This window comes from Euleptes europaea, chromosome 8 (genome assembly GCF_029931775.1).
Source record: "Euleptes europaea isolate rEulEur1 chromosome 8, rEulEur1.hap1, whole genome shotgun sequence".
Lineage (NCBI taxonomy): Eukaryota > Metazoa > Chordata > Lepidosauria > Squamata > Sphaerodactylidae > Euleptes > Euleptes europaea.
The window spans coordinates 66,812,833-66,830,615 of NC_079319.1; the positions used below are offsets into that span (position 1 = coordinate 66,812,833).

General features: G+C 41.7%; 1 protein-coding gene across 1 annotated transcript in view; it reads left to right on the forward strand.

Annotated features, from left to right (window-relative positions):
- Positions 1-17,783, forward strand: part of ZNF236 (zinc finger protein 236) — a 77,263-nt gene that overhangs the window by 23,793 nt on the left and 35,687 nt on the right. Inside the window, exons 9-17 of the mRNA XM_056854951.1 lie at positions 104-268; positions 2,623-2,848; positions 3,919-4,191; positions 4,994-5,197; positions 6,091-6,235; positions 8,004-8,264; positions 9,796-10,046; positions 11,860-11,961; positions 13,963-14,114. Of these exons, the coding sequence (XP_056710929.1) occupies positions 104-268; positions 2,623-2,848; positions 3,919-4,191; positions 4,994-5,197; positions 6,091-6,235; positions 8,004-8,264; positions 9,796-10,046; positions 11,860-11,961; positions 13,963-14,114 (1,779 nt within the window). The remainder of the gene's footprint in view (positions 1-103; positions 269-2,622; positions 2,849-3,918; positions 4,192-4,993; positions 5,198-6,090; positions 6,236-8,003; positions 8,265-9,795; positions 10,047-11,859; positions 11,962-13,962; positions 14,115-17,783) is intronic.

Here is a 17,783-nt window from a genome sequence, read left to right on the forward strand (position 1 = left end):
TTTAAAATCACGTGTTTAAGATTTTTTAAACTGTGAGTTCCATGTTTTTGTATTTTTTTAATTCCCTCACAGTTAATTTGAGTTTATTTCTTTTTTTCCACAGACAGAAACTCCAGTAACTTCTGTTTCAGGACATCAAGGCCAGCAGTCTGTAACAGATGTCATTCAGCAACTCCTTGAACTGTCAGAGCCAGTGGAAAATAATCAGGCCCAGCAACCTGGTCAGCAACTCACTATGGCCGTCGGAATCAATAGAGACATTTTGCAGGTAGGGAAATCCATACCTTTTTTTCGGACCATCCTTTCAGCCTTGTAATGTGTAGAAAACCTTTTGTGCTGGAGATGGAAGGGGTTGCTGAACAAAGTGAATGTGCCAGCCTAATACTTCCCATTTCTGGGCTTTCCTGGCAGCTTTTACAGCATTTGCTAGTCATGAACTGAGAAAGGGCAGTATGGTCATTATATTTATTTATTCATTTGGAACATTTCTATGCTGTCTCTCCAGGGAAGCTGCCTGAGATGGCCAACAAAACATAGTAAAAACATAAAACATCATAAAATGTATTGAAACTGAGCATTTAGACCATCAAACAACATAAAACATGGAACAGTTTACATTGGCTCTTAAAAAATTCTCAGTTTAAAAAGAGACTGTATAATGATATATTTATTTATCTGAAGCTGATGGTTAGTGGATGGCCTATGATCCATTCCCAGCTCCCTTCACCTTAACGTGTTCCTTTGGTCCCTTACCTGCCCTGCCATTATTTATTTAAATTTATTCAGAACATTGTTATGCTGCCCTGCCACCCAGTCAGGATCTCCAAGGCAACAGACATTAAAACATTTGAACAGTGAAAAAGAGCATTAAACATTTTAAAATATTTCAATAAAACAACATAAATGACATTAGAACCTGGAAGGAGGGCCAATAACCGTTATTGGGGGTATGCCAAGTAAAAAAGTCTTCACCTCCTGGCAGAAGGCACCAATACAGGGAGAAAGACAAAGCTCCTTGGGGAAGGAGTTCCAAAGTTTTGGTGCCACAACCGAGGAAGCCCTTTCTCAGGTTGCTACCTGTCTAGCCTCAGACGGTGGAGCCAATTGAAGCAAGGCCTCCAAAGATGACCGAAGTGAATGGAAGAGCTCATATGGGAGGAGGCAGTCTGTAAGTTATTGTGGTCCCAGGCTGTACAGGGTTTTAAAGGTCAACACCAGCACCTTGAATTGAGCCCAGAAGCAAATTGGAAACTAGTATAGATGGAACTAGATTGGAGTGATATGGTCCCTATGACCCACTCCAGTCATCGCTCTGGCTGCAGCAGTCTGTACCAATTGTAGCTTCCAGACAGTCTTCAAAGGCAGCCCCACATAGAGCACACTGCAGTGATCTAATCGAGATGTTACCAGGGTATGTACCACAAGCAGCAAGATCTTTTCTGCCCAGGAAGGGCCGCAGCTGGTTCATCAGCTGAAGCTGGTGAAAGGCACCCCAGGCCACTGCTGCCATCTGTTTAGCTAAAAGGAGGTCCAGGTCCAAGAGCACCCCAAGCTACGAACCTGTTTCTTTATGGGGAGTGTAACCCCATCCAGAACAGAAGATAACCCTTTTCCTGGGTCAGACCTTAACCCCCACCATTAGCACCTCTTTTTTGTCAGGAATAAGTTTCAGCTTGTTAAGTTTCAAAACTGCCTCCAGGCACCTGTTCGCAGTTTCCACAGTCTCCCTGGGTACTGCTGGTAGCACAAGATAGAGGCGAGTGACATCTGTGTATTGGTGATGATTCAGCCCACATCTCCAGATGACCTGTCCCAGAGCTTTATTTCGATGTTGAAAAGCATTGGGGGACAAGATGGAACTTTGGGGAACCTCATAGGCCAGAAGTCAAGGGACAAAGCAGCAGTCCTTCTGCACCACCTTCTGAAACCTACCTTGGAGGTAGTACCAAAACCACCACAGAACAGTGCTTCCCGGTCCCAACCCCGAAGGGCGGTCCAGAAGGATGCTACAATGGAAGGTATTGAAATCACTGAACGATCCAGGAAACGTCACTGGTCATGCTCCCTTCCCTCTCCCAGCACATTATATCCACCAGGGCGACCAAGACTGTAAACATACTTTCTATGGTTGAGCAGTATTGCGTGACTTGCAGCTGCTGGGCAGTACTTCCTGGTAATGTCATTCTGCGCTCACAATGTACAAAACTGATGCATGAATCTTTAATATCAACATGGATAAAAAGTTCGTAGTAGAAATCTGCTTAAAATTTGGTCACAGTATCACAAAAAAATAATACAACCTGGTAGAATAATTACAAACAGAGATTAGTCTTTAATTTCTTGAAACTGCAGGGAAGTTTCCATGTTGTGAACTTTTTATAAGGTATAAAATGAGTTGCTGCTTTTGTTACGATTATGAATACTTGTATTAACACACCAAGTTTTTGTGAATGTCCTTACTTATGTTGCCATTTTGTAAAAATAAATACATTGACTGTTGAAACAACTGACTTGAATTATTTTAATAATAGGTGTACTATAGTGTTGCCTAATTCTTTCGGGAAAGCCAGTTGGTAACATTACAAATTCTCTTCTCAGTTTAATTTATTTTTGTTATTTTAGCAAGCTTTGGAAAATAGTGGGCTGTCTTCAATTCCAGTTTCATCAAATACTGACTGTAATGAGAATAAGATACCATCAAATCAGGATGAAAATGTTGATGTTCCAAATCTCTCCAGTCATCAGGTTGACTCTAGCAATACAGAACAAGTTAAAGAGCAAGAAAACCCAGATAAATCAGATAAAAAGGAGAAGAGAGTTTTAAAGAAAAAGTCACCATTTTTACCTGGTAATACTAAACTGGTTTGTGTATATATAATGGCTGTTTCATATATTGTTTGTTTCATATATAGCTATTCCATTATTTATTTATTACTTTTATATCACTTTTTATATCGGAAACCCTATATACACAGACTTAAGTTCCATAAACTTAAGTCTGTGTATATAGGGTTTCCGGCAGGTTTCCCATCCATTTACTAACCAACTTCACACAAGTTATTTCAGGCATTGGGGCTCTGCAAGCTTCTTCTTTGCCCTCCCAGAGAGCCAGCGTGGTGTAGTGATTAAGAGCCGTGGACTCTGATCTGGAGAACCGGGTTTGATTCCCCACTCCTCCACATGAGTGGCGGTCACTAATCTGGTGAACTGGATTTGTTTCCCCACTCTTCCACATGAAGCCAGCTTGGTGACCTTGGGCTAGTCACAGCTCTCTTAGAGCTCTCTCAGTCCCACCTATCTCACAGGGTGTCTGTTGTGGGGAGGGGAAGGGAAGGTGATTGTAAGCCGGTTTGATTCTTCCTTAAGTGGTAGAAAGTCGGCATATAAAAATCAATTTTCTTCTCCCCGCATGACCTGTCATCTGTATTAACCATTTGAGTAAAATCTCATTATAATCCATTTCCATTCATTTTTTATCTCTTTATTCCTGGTATGCTGCTAATATTTTGATTGAAGTGGGCTTCTTATATTTTCCTTCCAATTTTATTGATATAAAATACTTCTATACCACTTGTCTAAACAAACTTTGAAGCAGTTTGCAGGTTATGACAATCACCAAGGAACAATAATAATAAAAAAAAACCTGTTGTGATGGTGTTTAAATCTGTGTTGGAGGTATCCAAGGCTAAATGCAGAATTTCTTCATGGTATTTCACTTACCGAAATGAAATGCTGACTCAGTGACTCCTCTATGTAAGAAATCTTGCGTCAATGGCAAAAAATCTTGCTCTAATGGAGGAAGCCTATTCTTCTGGACTGTTCGAAGGAAGTCATCGGACTCTGACTTCCCATTTGAGGCTGCTGTCCCGGTTGTATTTTAAGCTTACATCTAATATTTGTTCTTTAACTCTATTTCAGGCTCCATACGTGAGGAGAATGGAATAAGATGGCATATTTGTCCATACTGCTCTAAAGAATTTAAAAAACCTAGCGATCTAGTACGACACATTCGCATTCACACTCATGAAAAGCCATTCAAATGTCCACAGTGTTTCCGGGCCTTTGCTGTGAAGAGTACCCTTACAGCGCACATAAAAACACATACTGGCATTAAAGCTTTTAAGTGCCAGTACTGTATGAAATGCTTTTCTACCTCAGGAAGTTTAAAAGTACATATCCGTTTGCATACAGGTAGGAGCTTGCAATGTTCTTTCCTAGTATTGAGACAGCTACTTAGGGATAATGAAATATTATCTCAGTTACTAAAGCAATAGCATTTTTATCATGTGCTATTGTTGTATTTGATCAATTGAAGAATTTTAAGCAAAACTCCTTCAATATATTAACTACAGTTCTTAATTAGTAATCCAAAAATTACAAATACTTTGAGTTTCTAGGTTTGAGTGCTGTTGATTTTTAACTCCATGGAAGATGGGGGGAAATCCCAATCTTTGTATGTTACAAGTTCTATGTTTTGCCAGCATGGTAGGATGGGACAACGGGATTATGCTTACTTTGGTCTGTATCACTAGCATGTGTTTAGAGTTCACTGCATTTTTAGGGTTGCCAGGTCCTTCTTCGCTACTGGTGGGAGGTTTTTGTGGTGTATCCTGAGGAGGGCGGGGTTTGAAGAGGAGGGATTTCAGTGCCATAGAGTCCAATTGCCAAAGCAGCCATTTTCTCCAGGTGAACTGACCTGTATCAGCTGGAGGTTTGTTGTAATAGCAGTAGATTTCTAGCTAGTACCTGGAGGTTGGCAACCCTACTGCATTTTGGAACAATAATCCAATCTCTTTACCCAGCAACATTGGACCTACAGATTGCAAATCACTGGGCCCACTTGGATGCGCATCCCAGTCCAGAGAAGGAGAGCTGCACGTACAAGACACTTTCTAAAGTTTCTAAATGAGTGCAAGGATTGTTTTCATCACTTTTCTTTTGGTCATAGTTTTGTGATGTGGATAACTGAAGAAATATTTTAATCTGTCCTTAGGAATTAGACCATTTGCTTGCCCCCACTGTGATAAAAAGTTTCGAACGTCAGGTCACAGAAAGACCCATATTGCCTCTCACTTTAAACACACTGAACTGAGAAAGATGCGGCATCAACGTAAACCTGCTAAAGTTCGAATAGGAAAGACCAGTGTTCCCGTACCAGATATTCCTTTGCAGGAACCAATACTCATCACAGACTTAGGTAAAGTGTGAATGGCATAATTTTGCTCATAAGTATTCCCAGTGTGTAGATCTGGAATAAAAGTGAAAGTAAGATGCCTGCCATTAATCAGGCCAAAAATTTCCTAAGGAAAATGTTTTTTTCAGTTGTATTTTGCTAGTCACTGTTACAAAAAGCATTATATTTGTAGCCTTTTTGCTGCCCAGGCCTCTAAGCCCGTAGAGGAGAATTTAGGATGGGAAGTCACGACTCCTAAAACAGTATCATGGCCTATGGCATTGAAACTAACATCATTATGTGGGCCTGTGTGTAGTTGATATAAACTCTACCTGAATTAATCATACTTCCAAATACTTCCTGTACCAGGTCTGTAGATTCTAGGAAAGCAATCCTAAGCAGATGTACTCAGCAGTAAGTCCAGTGTTATTTAGTGGGGCTCACTCCTAAGAAAGGATTCATGGCATTGCATCCTAGGTAAATTCAGTAAATTTGAAGGATGAGCATATACAATTTCATTCAGGAAAATTACAGAAAGAAATGTGTGACCTAATTGATGTTAATGTATTGATCAACCAGTATTTAAAAGAACAGAGACATATTCTTGTTTCAGTTTCTTTGGTCTTTTAAAAATTCAGATTACCTGGCATGGATACACAGGAATATATGTTTAATGCTAAAAATATCATCTTATTCATATGACTAAAGGAAGCTGTGAGGATTAAATGTAATTTTGAAAATGTAATGTCTATTTTTTGCTTGTTTTGCCTTTGTTAAGGAAGTGCATGATAATTTTGGAAAGACAGTTTACTGCTACTAATTAAATGACAATTTTTGTGACTGTTCTAATCATTGTTGGATCTTTGATACTTTGTGAAATACTACCCACTAACAAATCCCGCCCCCCCCCCATGTAGGTCTTATCCAGCCAATCCCAAGGAATAGCCAGTTCTTCCAAAATTACTTCAGTAATAATTTTGTGAATGAAGCAGACAGGCCATACAAATGCTATTACTGTCATAGAGCATATAAAAAGTCTTGCCATCTTAAACAACATATCAGGTAAGGGAGAGAAATGTATTACAATGTTCTATAAAAGAACAGCAAACACTTATTTTTGTCTGTGTCACCTGTGAACGCCTGGAAAAAAATGGGGAAAAAATGGGGAAAAAACATTTTCCATTTCCCCCCTCATATCTCAAGTTCTTCTGTCTAAATTAATAGAAACATGATGCTACAGTATTATGTCAGTCATTTAGAGTTAAGGTGTAAACAAAAATTGCTCCTTTTCACTGAATTGATTTATGTAAGAGGGGAGTGGACATATTCATGAAGGAGAGGGGTATTCATGGCTGTTAGTTAGAATGGATACTAGTCATGCTGCATACCTATTCTCTCTAGTATCAGAGGAGCATGCCTATTATTTTGGGTGCGGTGGAACACAGGCAGGATGGTGCTGCTTCAGTCGTCTTGTTTGTGGCTTCCTAGAGGCACCTGGTTGGCCACTGTGTGAACAGACTGCTGGACTTGATGAGCCTTGGTCTGATCCAGCAGGGCCTTTCTTATGTTCTTATGTTTTCTGCACATTAAAAAAAATATATGAATGTATAATAAACTTTTAACTAGGCTTGAGGTTCATGTTAGTGCTAACAACACTGAGAAAGGTTTTTCCTGGTACAGCCTCGCTGTTCTCAATAGGAAAAAATGCCCCATTTTTGCCTTTTTTAATTTAAAAAGGCTTTTTAAAGTCAGAGGCCAGGGAACCTCTTTGGGGGTGCCACAGCAGCGTCTTGGCCACGTCATCCCTGGCCACCGAAAGGCTCAGGAATGAGCTGTTAGTCTACTAGGTAAGATATTCAAGTCTAAGACCTATAGGGTTATTTTTTTTTAAAAAAAGGAATGGTATCTGTTGCTAGATAAGCTGAGTTGAACAAAAATGGAACCAGATTGCATGTGCTTAACATTTACAAGGTTGTGGAGGAGCTTTTAAACTGAGGACAAGCCAGTAGAAGTGGAGGGGCCTCCAGTTCAGGAAAACACATCCCTTGGTGGTGGTGATGAACTTTTTTTAGATCATTGTAGTGTGCATAGAGTAGAAATTGTGGGTAAGAACAGGTTGAGTATCTCTCATCCAAACTGCTTGGGACCAGAAGTGGACCGTATTTCAGATCTTTCTGTATTTTGGAATATTTTGGAATTTTTGCATATACATAATGAGATATTTTGGGGACGGGACCCAAGTCTAAACACGAAATTCATTGATGCTTCATATATACTTTATATACATATCCTGAATGTAATTTTAAACAATATTTTTAATAATTTTGTGTACATTGAACCATCAATGGCACCGCTGAGGGCCTCTGAGTAATGCCTGCATGCCGGCTCAAAAGGTCCAGTTTTCGGGTCAGTCCAGATATCGGATATCCTGATAAGGGATACTCAACCTGTATTCAGTAACAAAGAGATGGAGTGTATCAGTGTTTATATGCCAGTGCTAGAAACATAGACATAGTGGCTATATTTGAAACCTGGTATAATGGGGGAAATCATTGGAATATGGTCATCCCTGGATATAAATCCTACAGGAAAGCTGCAGATTTCAGGGTTTAAATCTACTTATGATTGCACTGTAAACGGACCATGGGTCTGATCCAACTTGGACCTAATTTTTCCATTTAATTTTCTCAGTAAAATTTTCTCCATTTAATTTTCTCAGTAAAATTTTGTAACAAACTTACCTCTGACCTAGAACTCAGGCCTAGCTTGCTTGCTTGCTTTTTTCTTCTCTTTGCATCATGCTTTGATTCTTATCTTACTTGTTTTTAAGGTCTCATACGGGTGAGAAACCATTCAAATGTTCTCAGTGTGGAAGAGGTTTTGTGTCTGCTGGAGTGCTAAAAGCACATATCCGGACACACACTGGATTAAAAGCTTTCAAGTGTCTTATATGCAATGGGGCTTTTACTACTGGTGGTAGTTTGCGAAGGCATATGGGAATCCATAATGATCTTCGGCCATATATGTGCCCGTATTGCCAAAAAACATTCAAAACATCATTAAACTGCAAAAAACACATGAAAACACACAGGTATGTACATTTGAACTTTTAGCAATTCTTTTCAGCTTTTAGCACTTGGGAAGCTGTACTGATATCAGTTTTTGATTTGGGAGTTTGTTACTTTTGGAATTCTGAAGGATGAATAAACGAAGGAATAAATTAAAGACTGTCTTTCAGTGAGTTATTACAACATTTATTGATTTGATAGAGATTCAAATGAAGAATCAAATTTAAGAGCAAGAAGATAAGATTATCAGTTCTTAAAAGCACAGGAATTCAGAAAAAGAGGTTCTGAGGAAAACATGAATCTTTGAATCTTCCTGAGTTGCTGACCATAAAAATCCTGTGTTCCCATGATTGAAATGGGACACAGACTTACCCTCACTCAGCCATTGGCATACTAATTGTGGAGAATGCTCATGGATGTTTTCATTGCTAAGGCCTTTCCACATCACTGTTTATTATTAGCCCTTATATTGGGCTCTTTAGTGTACAGAGCACTTTACATACAACTTGGTTTTGTAATGTTTACAATACAATAGAAGGAAAAATAGGTCAATATTATTTATCCTCATATTGAGCAGTCTGAGAGTACCTTGCTTAAGGCACTGTAGAGTTCATGGCAGAGATGAGATTCAGAGTGGCGATATTATGATTTTTAACTCAGTCTGCTAGCCATGATGCGACGCTGCCTCTCATTAGGAGGCATCCAGAGGTTCTGCCATGGAACCCCTGCACACCAAAGAAGACTCTGGTCTGTATTAAGAGCACTCAGAATGATAGCCAAACTTACTGGGTTCCTCATTTGAACTAAATAGTGTATGCTGTGCTTTTGCAGGGAAGGAATAATAATGGAAAGCAAGATGCTTTTTCACGGAAACATGACTACTGTTATTGATCTTCATACTGCAAAACTGTAGTGTTCGGTGGTTTAAAAATAACTAAATTATGGAGATATAGCACAGAGGGCTTTGGGATAGACAAAGTGGTGGAGTGTTGGTTGGATGGAGCACAGAGAAAAGGAAGCACTGTCCAGCATTGATCATCTGTCAGGTTGTGTGTGTGAATGGATGATATATAGGACATGTGTTTAAATGGGTTATACGTATGGCAGTGGTGTCTATTTGGGCCATACGATTGGAGCATGGGTAAAGAAAAGATGTGGAAAAACAACTATCTTACCCAAGATTTATACTTGCATCTGGTTTGACATAGATAAAAACGCCTCGTATAATGATGAACATCCTCCTATATAAACATTTGAAAAGGCAATGTACGATGTATTTTCTCGTTGAGCGTCCCTGTTATATAGCCATGTTGTGTGTTGAGAAAAGAAAGGTGGGATATATAAAGTTCTGTAATGTTGTATAAGTAGTTCTCTTCTACAAGTAAACCTTGACAGAAATTTGGTGTAACTGAGGTGAGCTGGGAAATAGGTCCTATCATACAGTAACCTTATGCTGTTTGAAATGTTATCCTGAAGATGTGCACCCCCTAAAAGAAGCTCCTGGCATCTCTTGCACTGGGAGGCATGAGATGACATTTCTTCTTCATCTTTCAGGTATGAGCTTGCACAGCAGCTGCAGCAGCATCAGGAAGCTGCTTCCATTGATGATACAACAGTCGATCAGCAGAGCATTCATGTATCGACTCAGATGCAAGTGGAGATTGAAAGCGAAGAGCTGCAGCAAACTGAAGCTGTCACAACAGATCAAGAAACAATCTTGGACTTAGACCAGCAACAGGTGGTGGACACAGAAGAAGCCGGGCTGAGGCCACAACTCACAGATCAGCCGTTAGGGCAAGAGGAAGGTAAATATTTAGAACATATAAAATATATAATAAAGAGGCCAGGTAAAAGGAAAAGATATAATTCAACTCTATCCCTAAATTTAGTATTTAAATTTAAAATGCATTGAGTATAATTAAAAGCTAGATGTTTAAATATTATTGCTTATAAAATAAGGACAAATCTAAAATTCTCCACTATAGCATCAAATTGTAGCTCCGTTCTTTTGCCTAGGAGTATTTTCTGTTGAAGTTCATAGAGTGTTCCCGCTATCTAAAACTAATCCAGTGAGGGAGGGAAGTTAACCTGGGCACTGCTTCGTTGTATATTTTGTTATTTTTTGTGTATTCATCCACTATATATACATGTATTGGTTGTTGTTAGCATTGTTTATTTATTTTATGTTGCCTTTCTACTCAGTGGGCATCCAAGGCCGATCATAAATCTATCTATCATGAGGGGTCCTTCTTCGTCAGGGTCGCTCCCCTTTTCTCTGCTGTTGCATCCTGTCTATTTAGGGCTCTATAGGTCTCAGGACTGGGACGGAGGAGTTGGAGAAAGAGTTGCTGCACCCAAGTCTCCAGAAGTGTGGTCTCTTGGCTAAGGCCAACCCTTCCTCTCTCCTTCCTGGCCCAGGATCAGAGCCTCTTATAAATACTCCTACCCCAGGGCCAGGGCTGTGGGTGGTTGTATTTGAATCTGGATTTGGATTAATGGATCCCCTAGTCATGGTCTCTGAGATTAGTTGCTGGAGCTAGAGCTGCAAGCAGAAAGTTATGTGCTGCTGGGATGACCAGACAAAGGCCCAGTGGTATTTTATATCAGGCCTGGTCAATCCAGAGGCATCACACTGCCTGCTAATAATACTGATACTGGGCTACCTTCACTTCTGTGCCTAAAGAGGGCTCAAATTTGCAGTTCTGACTGTGATGTCAGGGAGATGCTGTGTTGATGTTTTACATCTTAAACCAGGTGTTACATGCTCTCGTGGTGAGGAATGGGAGAGGCACAAGAATGCTTCTCATATTCATTTCAGATTAAGAGGTTTCCCTGGTGACTATCTATACGGACCCTGAATCGGAAATGTAAATGATTTCTCAAGTGACTTTTTCAGTGCTCAGTATTTGAAAGGGATGTATTTTTACACTCCAGCATGAAAATCATGTTTTTAAAATCTTCATGCAATCTAAAAATCTATATAACCTTTTAAATTAGCAGTTTTAATCTATTATTTTTAAAATCAATCCCTCCCTTCAAAGTTTTTAAATTACCGTATTTTTCACTCCATAAGTCGCACTTTTTTCCTCCTCAAAAGTGAGGGGAAATGTCTGTGCGTCTCATGGAGCAAATGTGCGCACTGAGCCGGCTGGGCGTGCTGGAATGACGCGAGCCGGCTCTGTGCGCCCCGTTCCAGCGCGCCCTGCCGGCTCTGTGCGCCCCGCCCGCCTCCCAGCTGGCCGTCGGGGCGGGGAAAGCCGGCTCGCATCGTTCCAGCGCGCCCAGCCAGCTCTGTGCGCCCCACCCGCCTCCCAGCTGGGAGGTGGGCGGGGCACACAGAGCCGGCTTGCTACGTTTCAGCGCGAGCCGGCTTTCCCCGCCCCGATGGCCAGCTGGGGGGGGGGGTGTCTTATGGTCCCGACGCGGACGTGCCCAGCCGGCATTCGCTCCATAAGACAAGTTTTTAGAGGAGGAAAACAAGATTTTTTCTTGTTTTCCTCCTCTAAAAACTAGGTGCGTCTTATGGAGCAGTGCGTCCTATGGAGCGAAAAATACGGTAATTCAAATTTTCATCAACTGCTTAGTTTTTTTCCCTTCAATTTATATTTCTAATTTCAGATAGGTTTGTGACCTCCCAGCATGCGTTGCAAGAGAATATAAATCAGTTTGAGCAGCAAACTATAGCACAGCAATCATTTGATCAGCAAGGTTTATCACAAGGTTAGTAAAAATATAAATAGTAATTTACGAAGTGACAGGTCAGTGTATTTTGTCACCAAGTTTTTGGAATTGTAGTTTCAGCCATTTGTACCAACAGAGAGAGTGGTTGCAGGGAGAAAATCAGCACATTTGAAACAACATTATTAGATTTTCAAAAACTATTATACTTTTCCATCCTACTTTGTGAAAATTCAAGTTCAGGAGTTGTTGTCTATCAATATTTAGGACTGTATTAGAAAAAGAAAACAGTTTTCTGCATCATTGTTGCAATTCCTTTTTAATAGTGAACCTAGTTTTAATTACATTCTTCTAGAAAAAAAATTGTACCATAGGATATTCCTCTTATAGAAATATAATTTATTCGGTAATGCTAGACAAAGTACAGTTAAAATCTGTGTGGTACAAGATTTCTATTCTACTTGGAATGCTCTCTGCAGATTTCCCACACTTTGAAGTGCTCTTGAAGATCTTGGAGCCATTCAGAAATTTTGAATTTCAGGTAGGTATTTATGGATACATGTGTTGAAATTGGTGGACCCTCTCCCTGTGTCTGCATATGTGTTGCATTCTCCTCAGTTCCTATTTTTATGAAATAGACAGGAATGTGAAAGCTTCAGACTATGTTTATGTTAGCCTTTGTGATTACATATTCCTTTTTAGGTGTTTTGCCGTGCTATCCTAAGCACAGTTGCCCCCTTCTAAATTCACTGATGTCCGTAGGCTTAGAAGGGTGTAACACTGATTAGGCTGGCACTCTTGGTTACTTGCTTACTTCATATGGAATATTTAATGTTAAATATTAATGAATTATGTTTGTTCAACATTTAAAAGCTTATGAGTTGGCCAAAGAATTATTTACTTGAAGGATCATGAACCCACAGTTACTGACAGCTCATTCCTGGAGGGGAGGGGGGCGTCCGCAGTAGCCAGGACAGCGCAGCTGAGAAGCCTCCTCAGAGGCTTCCTGGCCACACGGGAGGGAGGGAGCCTTTTTTCCAAAATAAAAAAGGCTTTTTTCCCCATAGGGGAAAGCAGGCCTGCACCACCTCAGGCCTGCAGGACCACCACCATCTTGGGGGACATTCCCGGGGTAAAAGGGGGTTGGAAGCTGCCTAAAGGCAGCTCCGCCCCCCAAAAGTAGGTCTTTACTTTTAAAGTAATTTCTATTTGATAATCTCAACAGTAGAGATCTGCAGTGAAGTTGTGGAGACAATGGACATTATTGGGGACAATTTTTGAGCAATTGTATGTTGGAGGGGAATTGTGCCATAACTCCTGTTATCTTCCATATTTCCTACTAAATTTACATTTTTGTGATACGAGTTGCAGAGTGTGACATCAATGTAGATACAGGGAGATGGGTCAACCTCTTAGACACATGCATGCATACCACATGTTCAAAATTTCAGTGGCTCTGAACTAATTGAGGCTTCTTAAGGAAACTTCAAATTGTGTTCTGCGGAGAATATTGTTCAAATCAAGGTAAACTAAGGGTAAGTGGCCTCTCACTGAGGACATCTAGTAGGTATTCAGAATGCTTGTACCTTTGCTGTTGTCTTCCAGAAGAAGAGGGTATTATTCTTACCATCCTATATAGTTTGAGTATATTGTTTATAAGATGTGGACTGGTCCTTTAGGCTCCTGTATTGGTGTGACAGCACATAGTATTAAGTTCTACTGAGTCTATGCCATTGTAGTGCCATTAATATATGCTTTTGCTAGCAAGACCACATATATCTGGCCTTGCATGGCAGGGTCAATGCAGGTGCTTTCACAATTGTGGTAGGAAAGATAGAGAATTTTAGCACCCATCAGAGCAGGCTGTTGCCAGCACTATATGAGGGGTATGTGAAAAGCTTTTGTATACCTCTTTCCAGGAATCATGATGCCACAGTGACATACAATTAAGTCATATTGTTTGCAACAACGTGAGTTGCAGTAAAATGAACAAGTTTGGGTTGTGTATTATTACGTAAAGGCTTCTGATATTTCTTATGGCAGGTTTTACAGTTAATGATGGCTACAGTCAGGCAAATCAATTTCCAGCAGTTCAACAGCTTCAGGATTCAAGCACTCTTGAGTCACAGGCTCTTTCAACGAGTTACCATCAACCAAATCTGCTGCAAGTTCCCGCAGCAGAAACTATCAATGTAGTAAGTATTTATTGAATGGTTGAAAGTCACTGTTTCTGCTTCCTGCAGTGAAGTTTGTTATCCTAAGAGTTGACAAAAGGTTCCGTTTTACATGTGAGAACACAGTAAGTATATTTTCCACGATAAAAAGGAGAGCCGGCATGACATAGTGGTTAGAGTGTCAGCTAAGAATCTGGGTGAGCCAGCTTTGAACCGCCACTCTTCCACTGAAGTTCACTGGGCGTCCAAGTCACTCTTATCTGTGCTGTGCCTATTTTGTGGAATTCATTTTGCTTTTGAAAGTTGCAGCTTACGTCAAGTATTACTAACTTCAAACAAAAGATCATCACATCACTAACTTAACTTTGAGGACAGGTGCCCACATGGTGAATGATTCCCATTGGCCACATTGTTCAGAATGGTTTACAGTGTGGACAACCATCATTATGCGTCCACCGGGAAGTTGGGGAGGTAGGCGACTCTGCATAATCCTTGTATGGGTCCATGTATAATCCATGTACAGCTCTAGATGTTACAACCAGAGCAAGGAGCATTTGCCACAGAAAGAATGCATGCCAATGGTGAGTGTCATATATCTGCTGGTCCTAGGACTTTGGCGATATTAGAGTAGTTCCTTCATATTTATATATTTCATTATTTTTCAAAGTATATTTATTTGTAGAGCTCTCCTTATGTGGAAAATGCTTTTGAACATTATAAGTGACTAGCGTGGTATAGTGGTTAAGAGCGGTGGTTTGGAGTGGTGGACTCTGATCTAGAGAACCGGGTTTGATTCCCCACTCCTCCACATGAGTGGAGGCTAATCTGGTGAACTGGATTTGTTTCCCCACTCCTACACACGAAGTTAGCTGGGTGACCTTGGGCAAGTTACAGTTCTCGGCTCAGAGGGACAAAGGCCATCTTCAAGATGGGTGTTTCCTTTTCCTCTTAGCTCGGGAGGCAGGATTAAATATTTAAATTTTCCTTGGCTTCTGAGGGTAAACGCCCCCTATAGCCAGTTCTATTTCCTGCCTTGATCGGGAGAGCAGCCTTTTGCAGCTCTCAGCTATTAGAATTAGAAATTCCGAGCTTTAACTACTATACCTTCTTATATAACTTACCTTCTTATCTAAAGAATTTATCTATTTTCTACTATTCTATCTCCTATTCTATCATGAGGGAATAGGAGGGATAGCCTCATAACTAATAGGATCCTTCCTGCCAAAACAAAATGGCTGACCGGCAGGACGATAACTTCATCGCCTCAGCCGATCTGGATCCAAGCCTCTTGACGGCTATGCCGCAGCCATCCGAGGCTATTATGCCCTCTACCAGTCAACATGTTGACTCGGGGGCTAAACCTAAAAGAAAAGGGAATTCAAACAACGGAGGCAAGTGCGAGAGGGCCGTCTCGGCCGGCAACAAGCGCGCAAAACGCCTCATCGTTGCCGCCCGCTCTACAGCCCTGCCGTCGCGAGGCGGACAAAAGCTCGCAACGGCAAGCGGCCCGGAGAACACAGCGGCGTCAGTCGCTCCCTCCAGCAAGTTTTTCCTGGGGCGCACCAAGGAGGCTGGCGGCTCGCCTTTAGCCCACACTGCCCCAGTGACTGGCGCAGGGATTACAGCGGCGGCGGCCACTCCTCCCGCGCAACTTCTGCAAAGGCAAGCACAAGAGGCTGGCGGCTCGCATTTGCCTCATGGAGCTTCGTCCGTGGGTGGCTTGCACTTTTTTCACGAACCAGAAGTCTCACCTGAGACACCGGCTACCGGTAGGACCTCCTCTCCCCCCTTGCAGGACGGCGGGCTAGCTCTTTTGAGGGCAGAACTCTCCTCAATTATAAAGGACTCCTTTACAGAAGTCTTAAGAGCGGTTCAACCCCTCCCTCCCGCTCCTTTGTACTCCCAGCAAATGCAGGGAATTCAACAAACCCAAATTTATCCCTACATGGGAGGCCGGGTTAACCAGGCACCTAATAATAATGAGGCCAGCACCTCTTATGGGGATGGTAGATGGCCAACCAAAGCGACACTAAAGGACAGTTCTGGGCAGCAGACTGCGCAGGGAGAGGAGGGGGATCATTCTGTGTCCTCTGCAGGGGACAAATATGAGAGAGAAGAAGGGGAGTTCAGCTCCGATGGGGAAGATATTGTGGAGCAGCCTAAACAATCCAGAGTTTTTAATACAGAGGAATTTCCTCTATTACTTTCCAAAACTCTAGCTGCTCTTGATCTCTCAGATGACTCTGAAACTCCAAACTCTCAAGCCAAAAAAAGGATCAAGAGTTTTTCCACATGCATGATACACCAGACAAAGTAGTACCAGTGACTAAGTATTTTTTGTCCCTCATGAAGTCAGAATGGGAGAAGCCCATGGCTTCCAAGCAATGGCCTATACACTCAAAGAAGTTTTACAATCTAGATCAAACCGCCTCAGAAATACTCAAAGTCCCTCCGGTGGAAGCACCAGTCACTGCACTGCACACATCAGATATAGTTACAGAGGAGGGGCAAGCCTTGATCAGAGATCAAGCTGACAGAAAGGCAGAGCTGGCCTGTAAAAAATCCCATGAGGCCTCTGCCTTGGCAATCAGAGCCTCAGTGACCTCAGCACTGGTTTCCAGAGCAGCAATTATCTGGGCCAGAAAATTGACACAGCTCATTCCCCAAGAGGAAAAACAGGCATGTGAAGGGGTATTTCGTCTCTTAAGAGCGGTATCCTTCCTGGCTGATTCAACATTGGACACAATGACATATGCGGCTAGATCCATGGCTACCACAGCAGCTGCTAGGAGAGCACCTTGGCTCCGCCCTTGGCAGGTGGAGCACCGCTGTAAATCAGTGTTAATGGGTTATCCCTATCAAGGGAAATGCTTATTTGGAGATAAATTGGACACCATATTGGTGGAAACAAAAGACAAGAAAAAAGCCTTGCCCAAGTACTTGAACAAAGATCACAAAAATTCCTCAAATACATCCACCTTTCGATGCTACCATACACTACAAAGGTATAGACCAGATCACCGTAGGAACCAATGGAATCAGAGCCGTGGTTCCTTTAGGAGAGGGGGAATATTCAGCAGAGGGTCAAAATTCTCAAATTTTCAGGGGGACAAAGAGAATAAACCCAACAGACAACCAAAACAGTGACGCCACCACGCAGCATGTGGGAGGAAGGCTCACACTGTTTCACCCACAATGGTCTTCCTCCCAACCGGACCAGTGGGTGATGGACACAATAACACAAGGTTACAAGATAGAGTTTTCACGCATACCTCCAAACAGACTAATGACATCACCAGCATCCAAAAACAAGGACAAGCTTCTCAGAACCTCAACAGCGATCCAACACCTGTTAGACATCAATGCGATAGAGATAGTGCCTCTATTGGAACGCTCATTGGGAGTCTATTCAGTGTTCTATACAGTTCCCAAGAGAGATGGAGGATGGAGAGCCATCCTAGACCTGAAGTTCCTGAACAGATTTATCCCTCAGAATGGAGACACTAAAGTCAGTCACGGAGGCACTACGACCTATGGACTTCCTAACCTCCATAGATCTAACAGAGGCATATTTACATATACTCATGTACCCACATCATCGACGCTTTCTGAGGTTCCTATACCAGGGCCTACACTACCAGTTCAGGGCCCTCACATTCGGGCTAACATCAGCCCTGAGGGTATTTACCG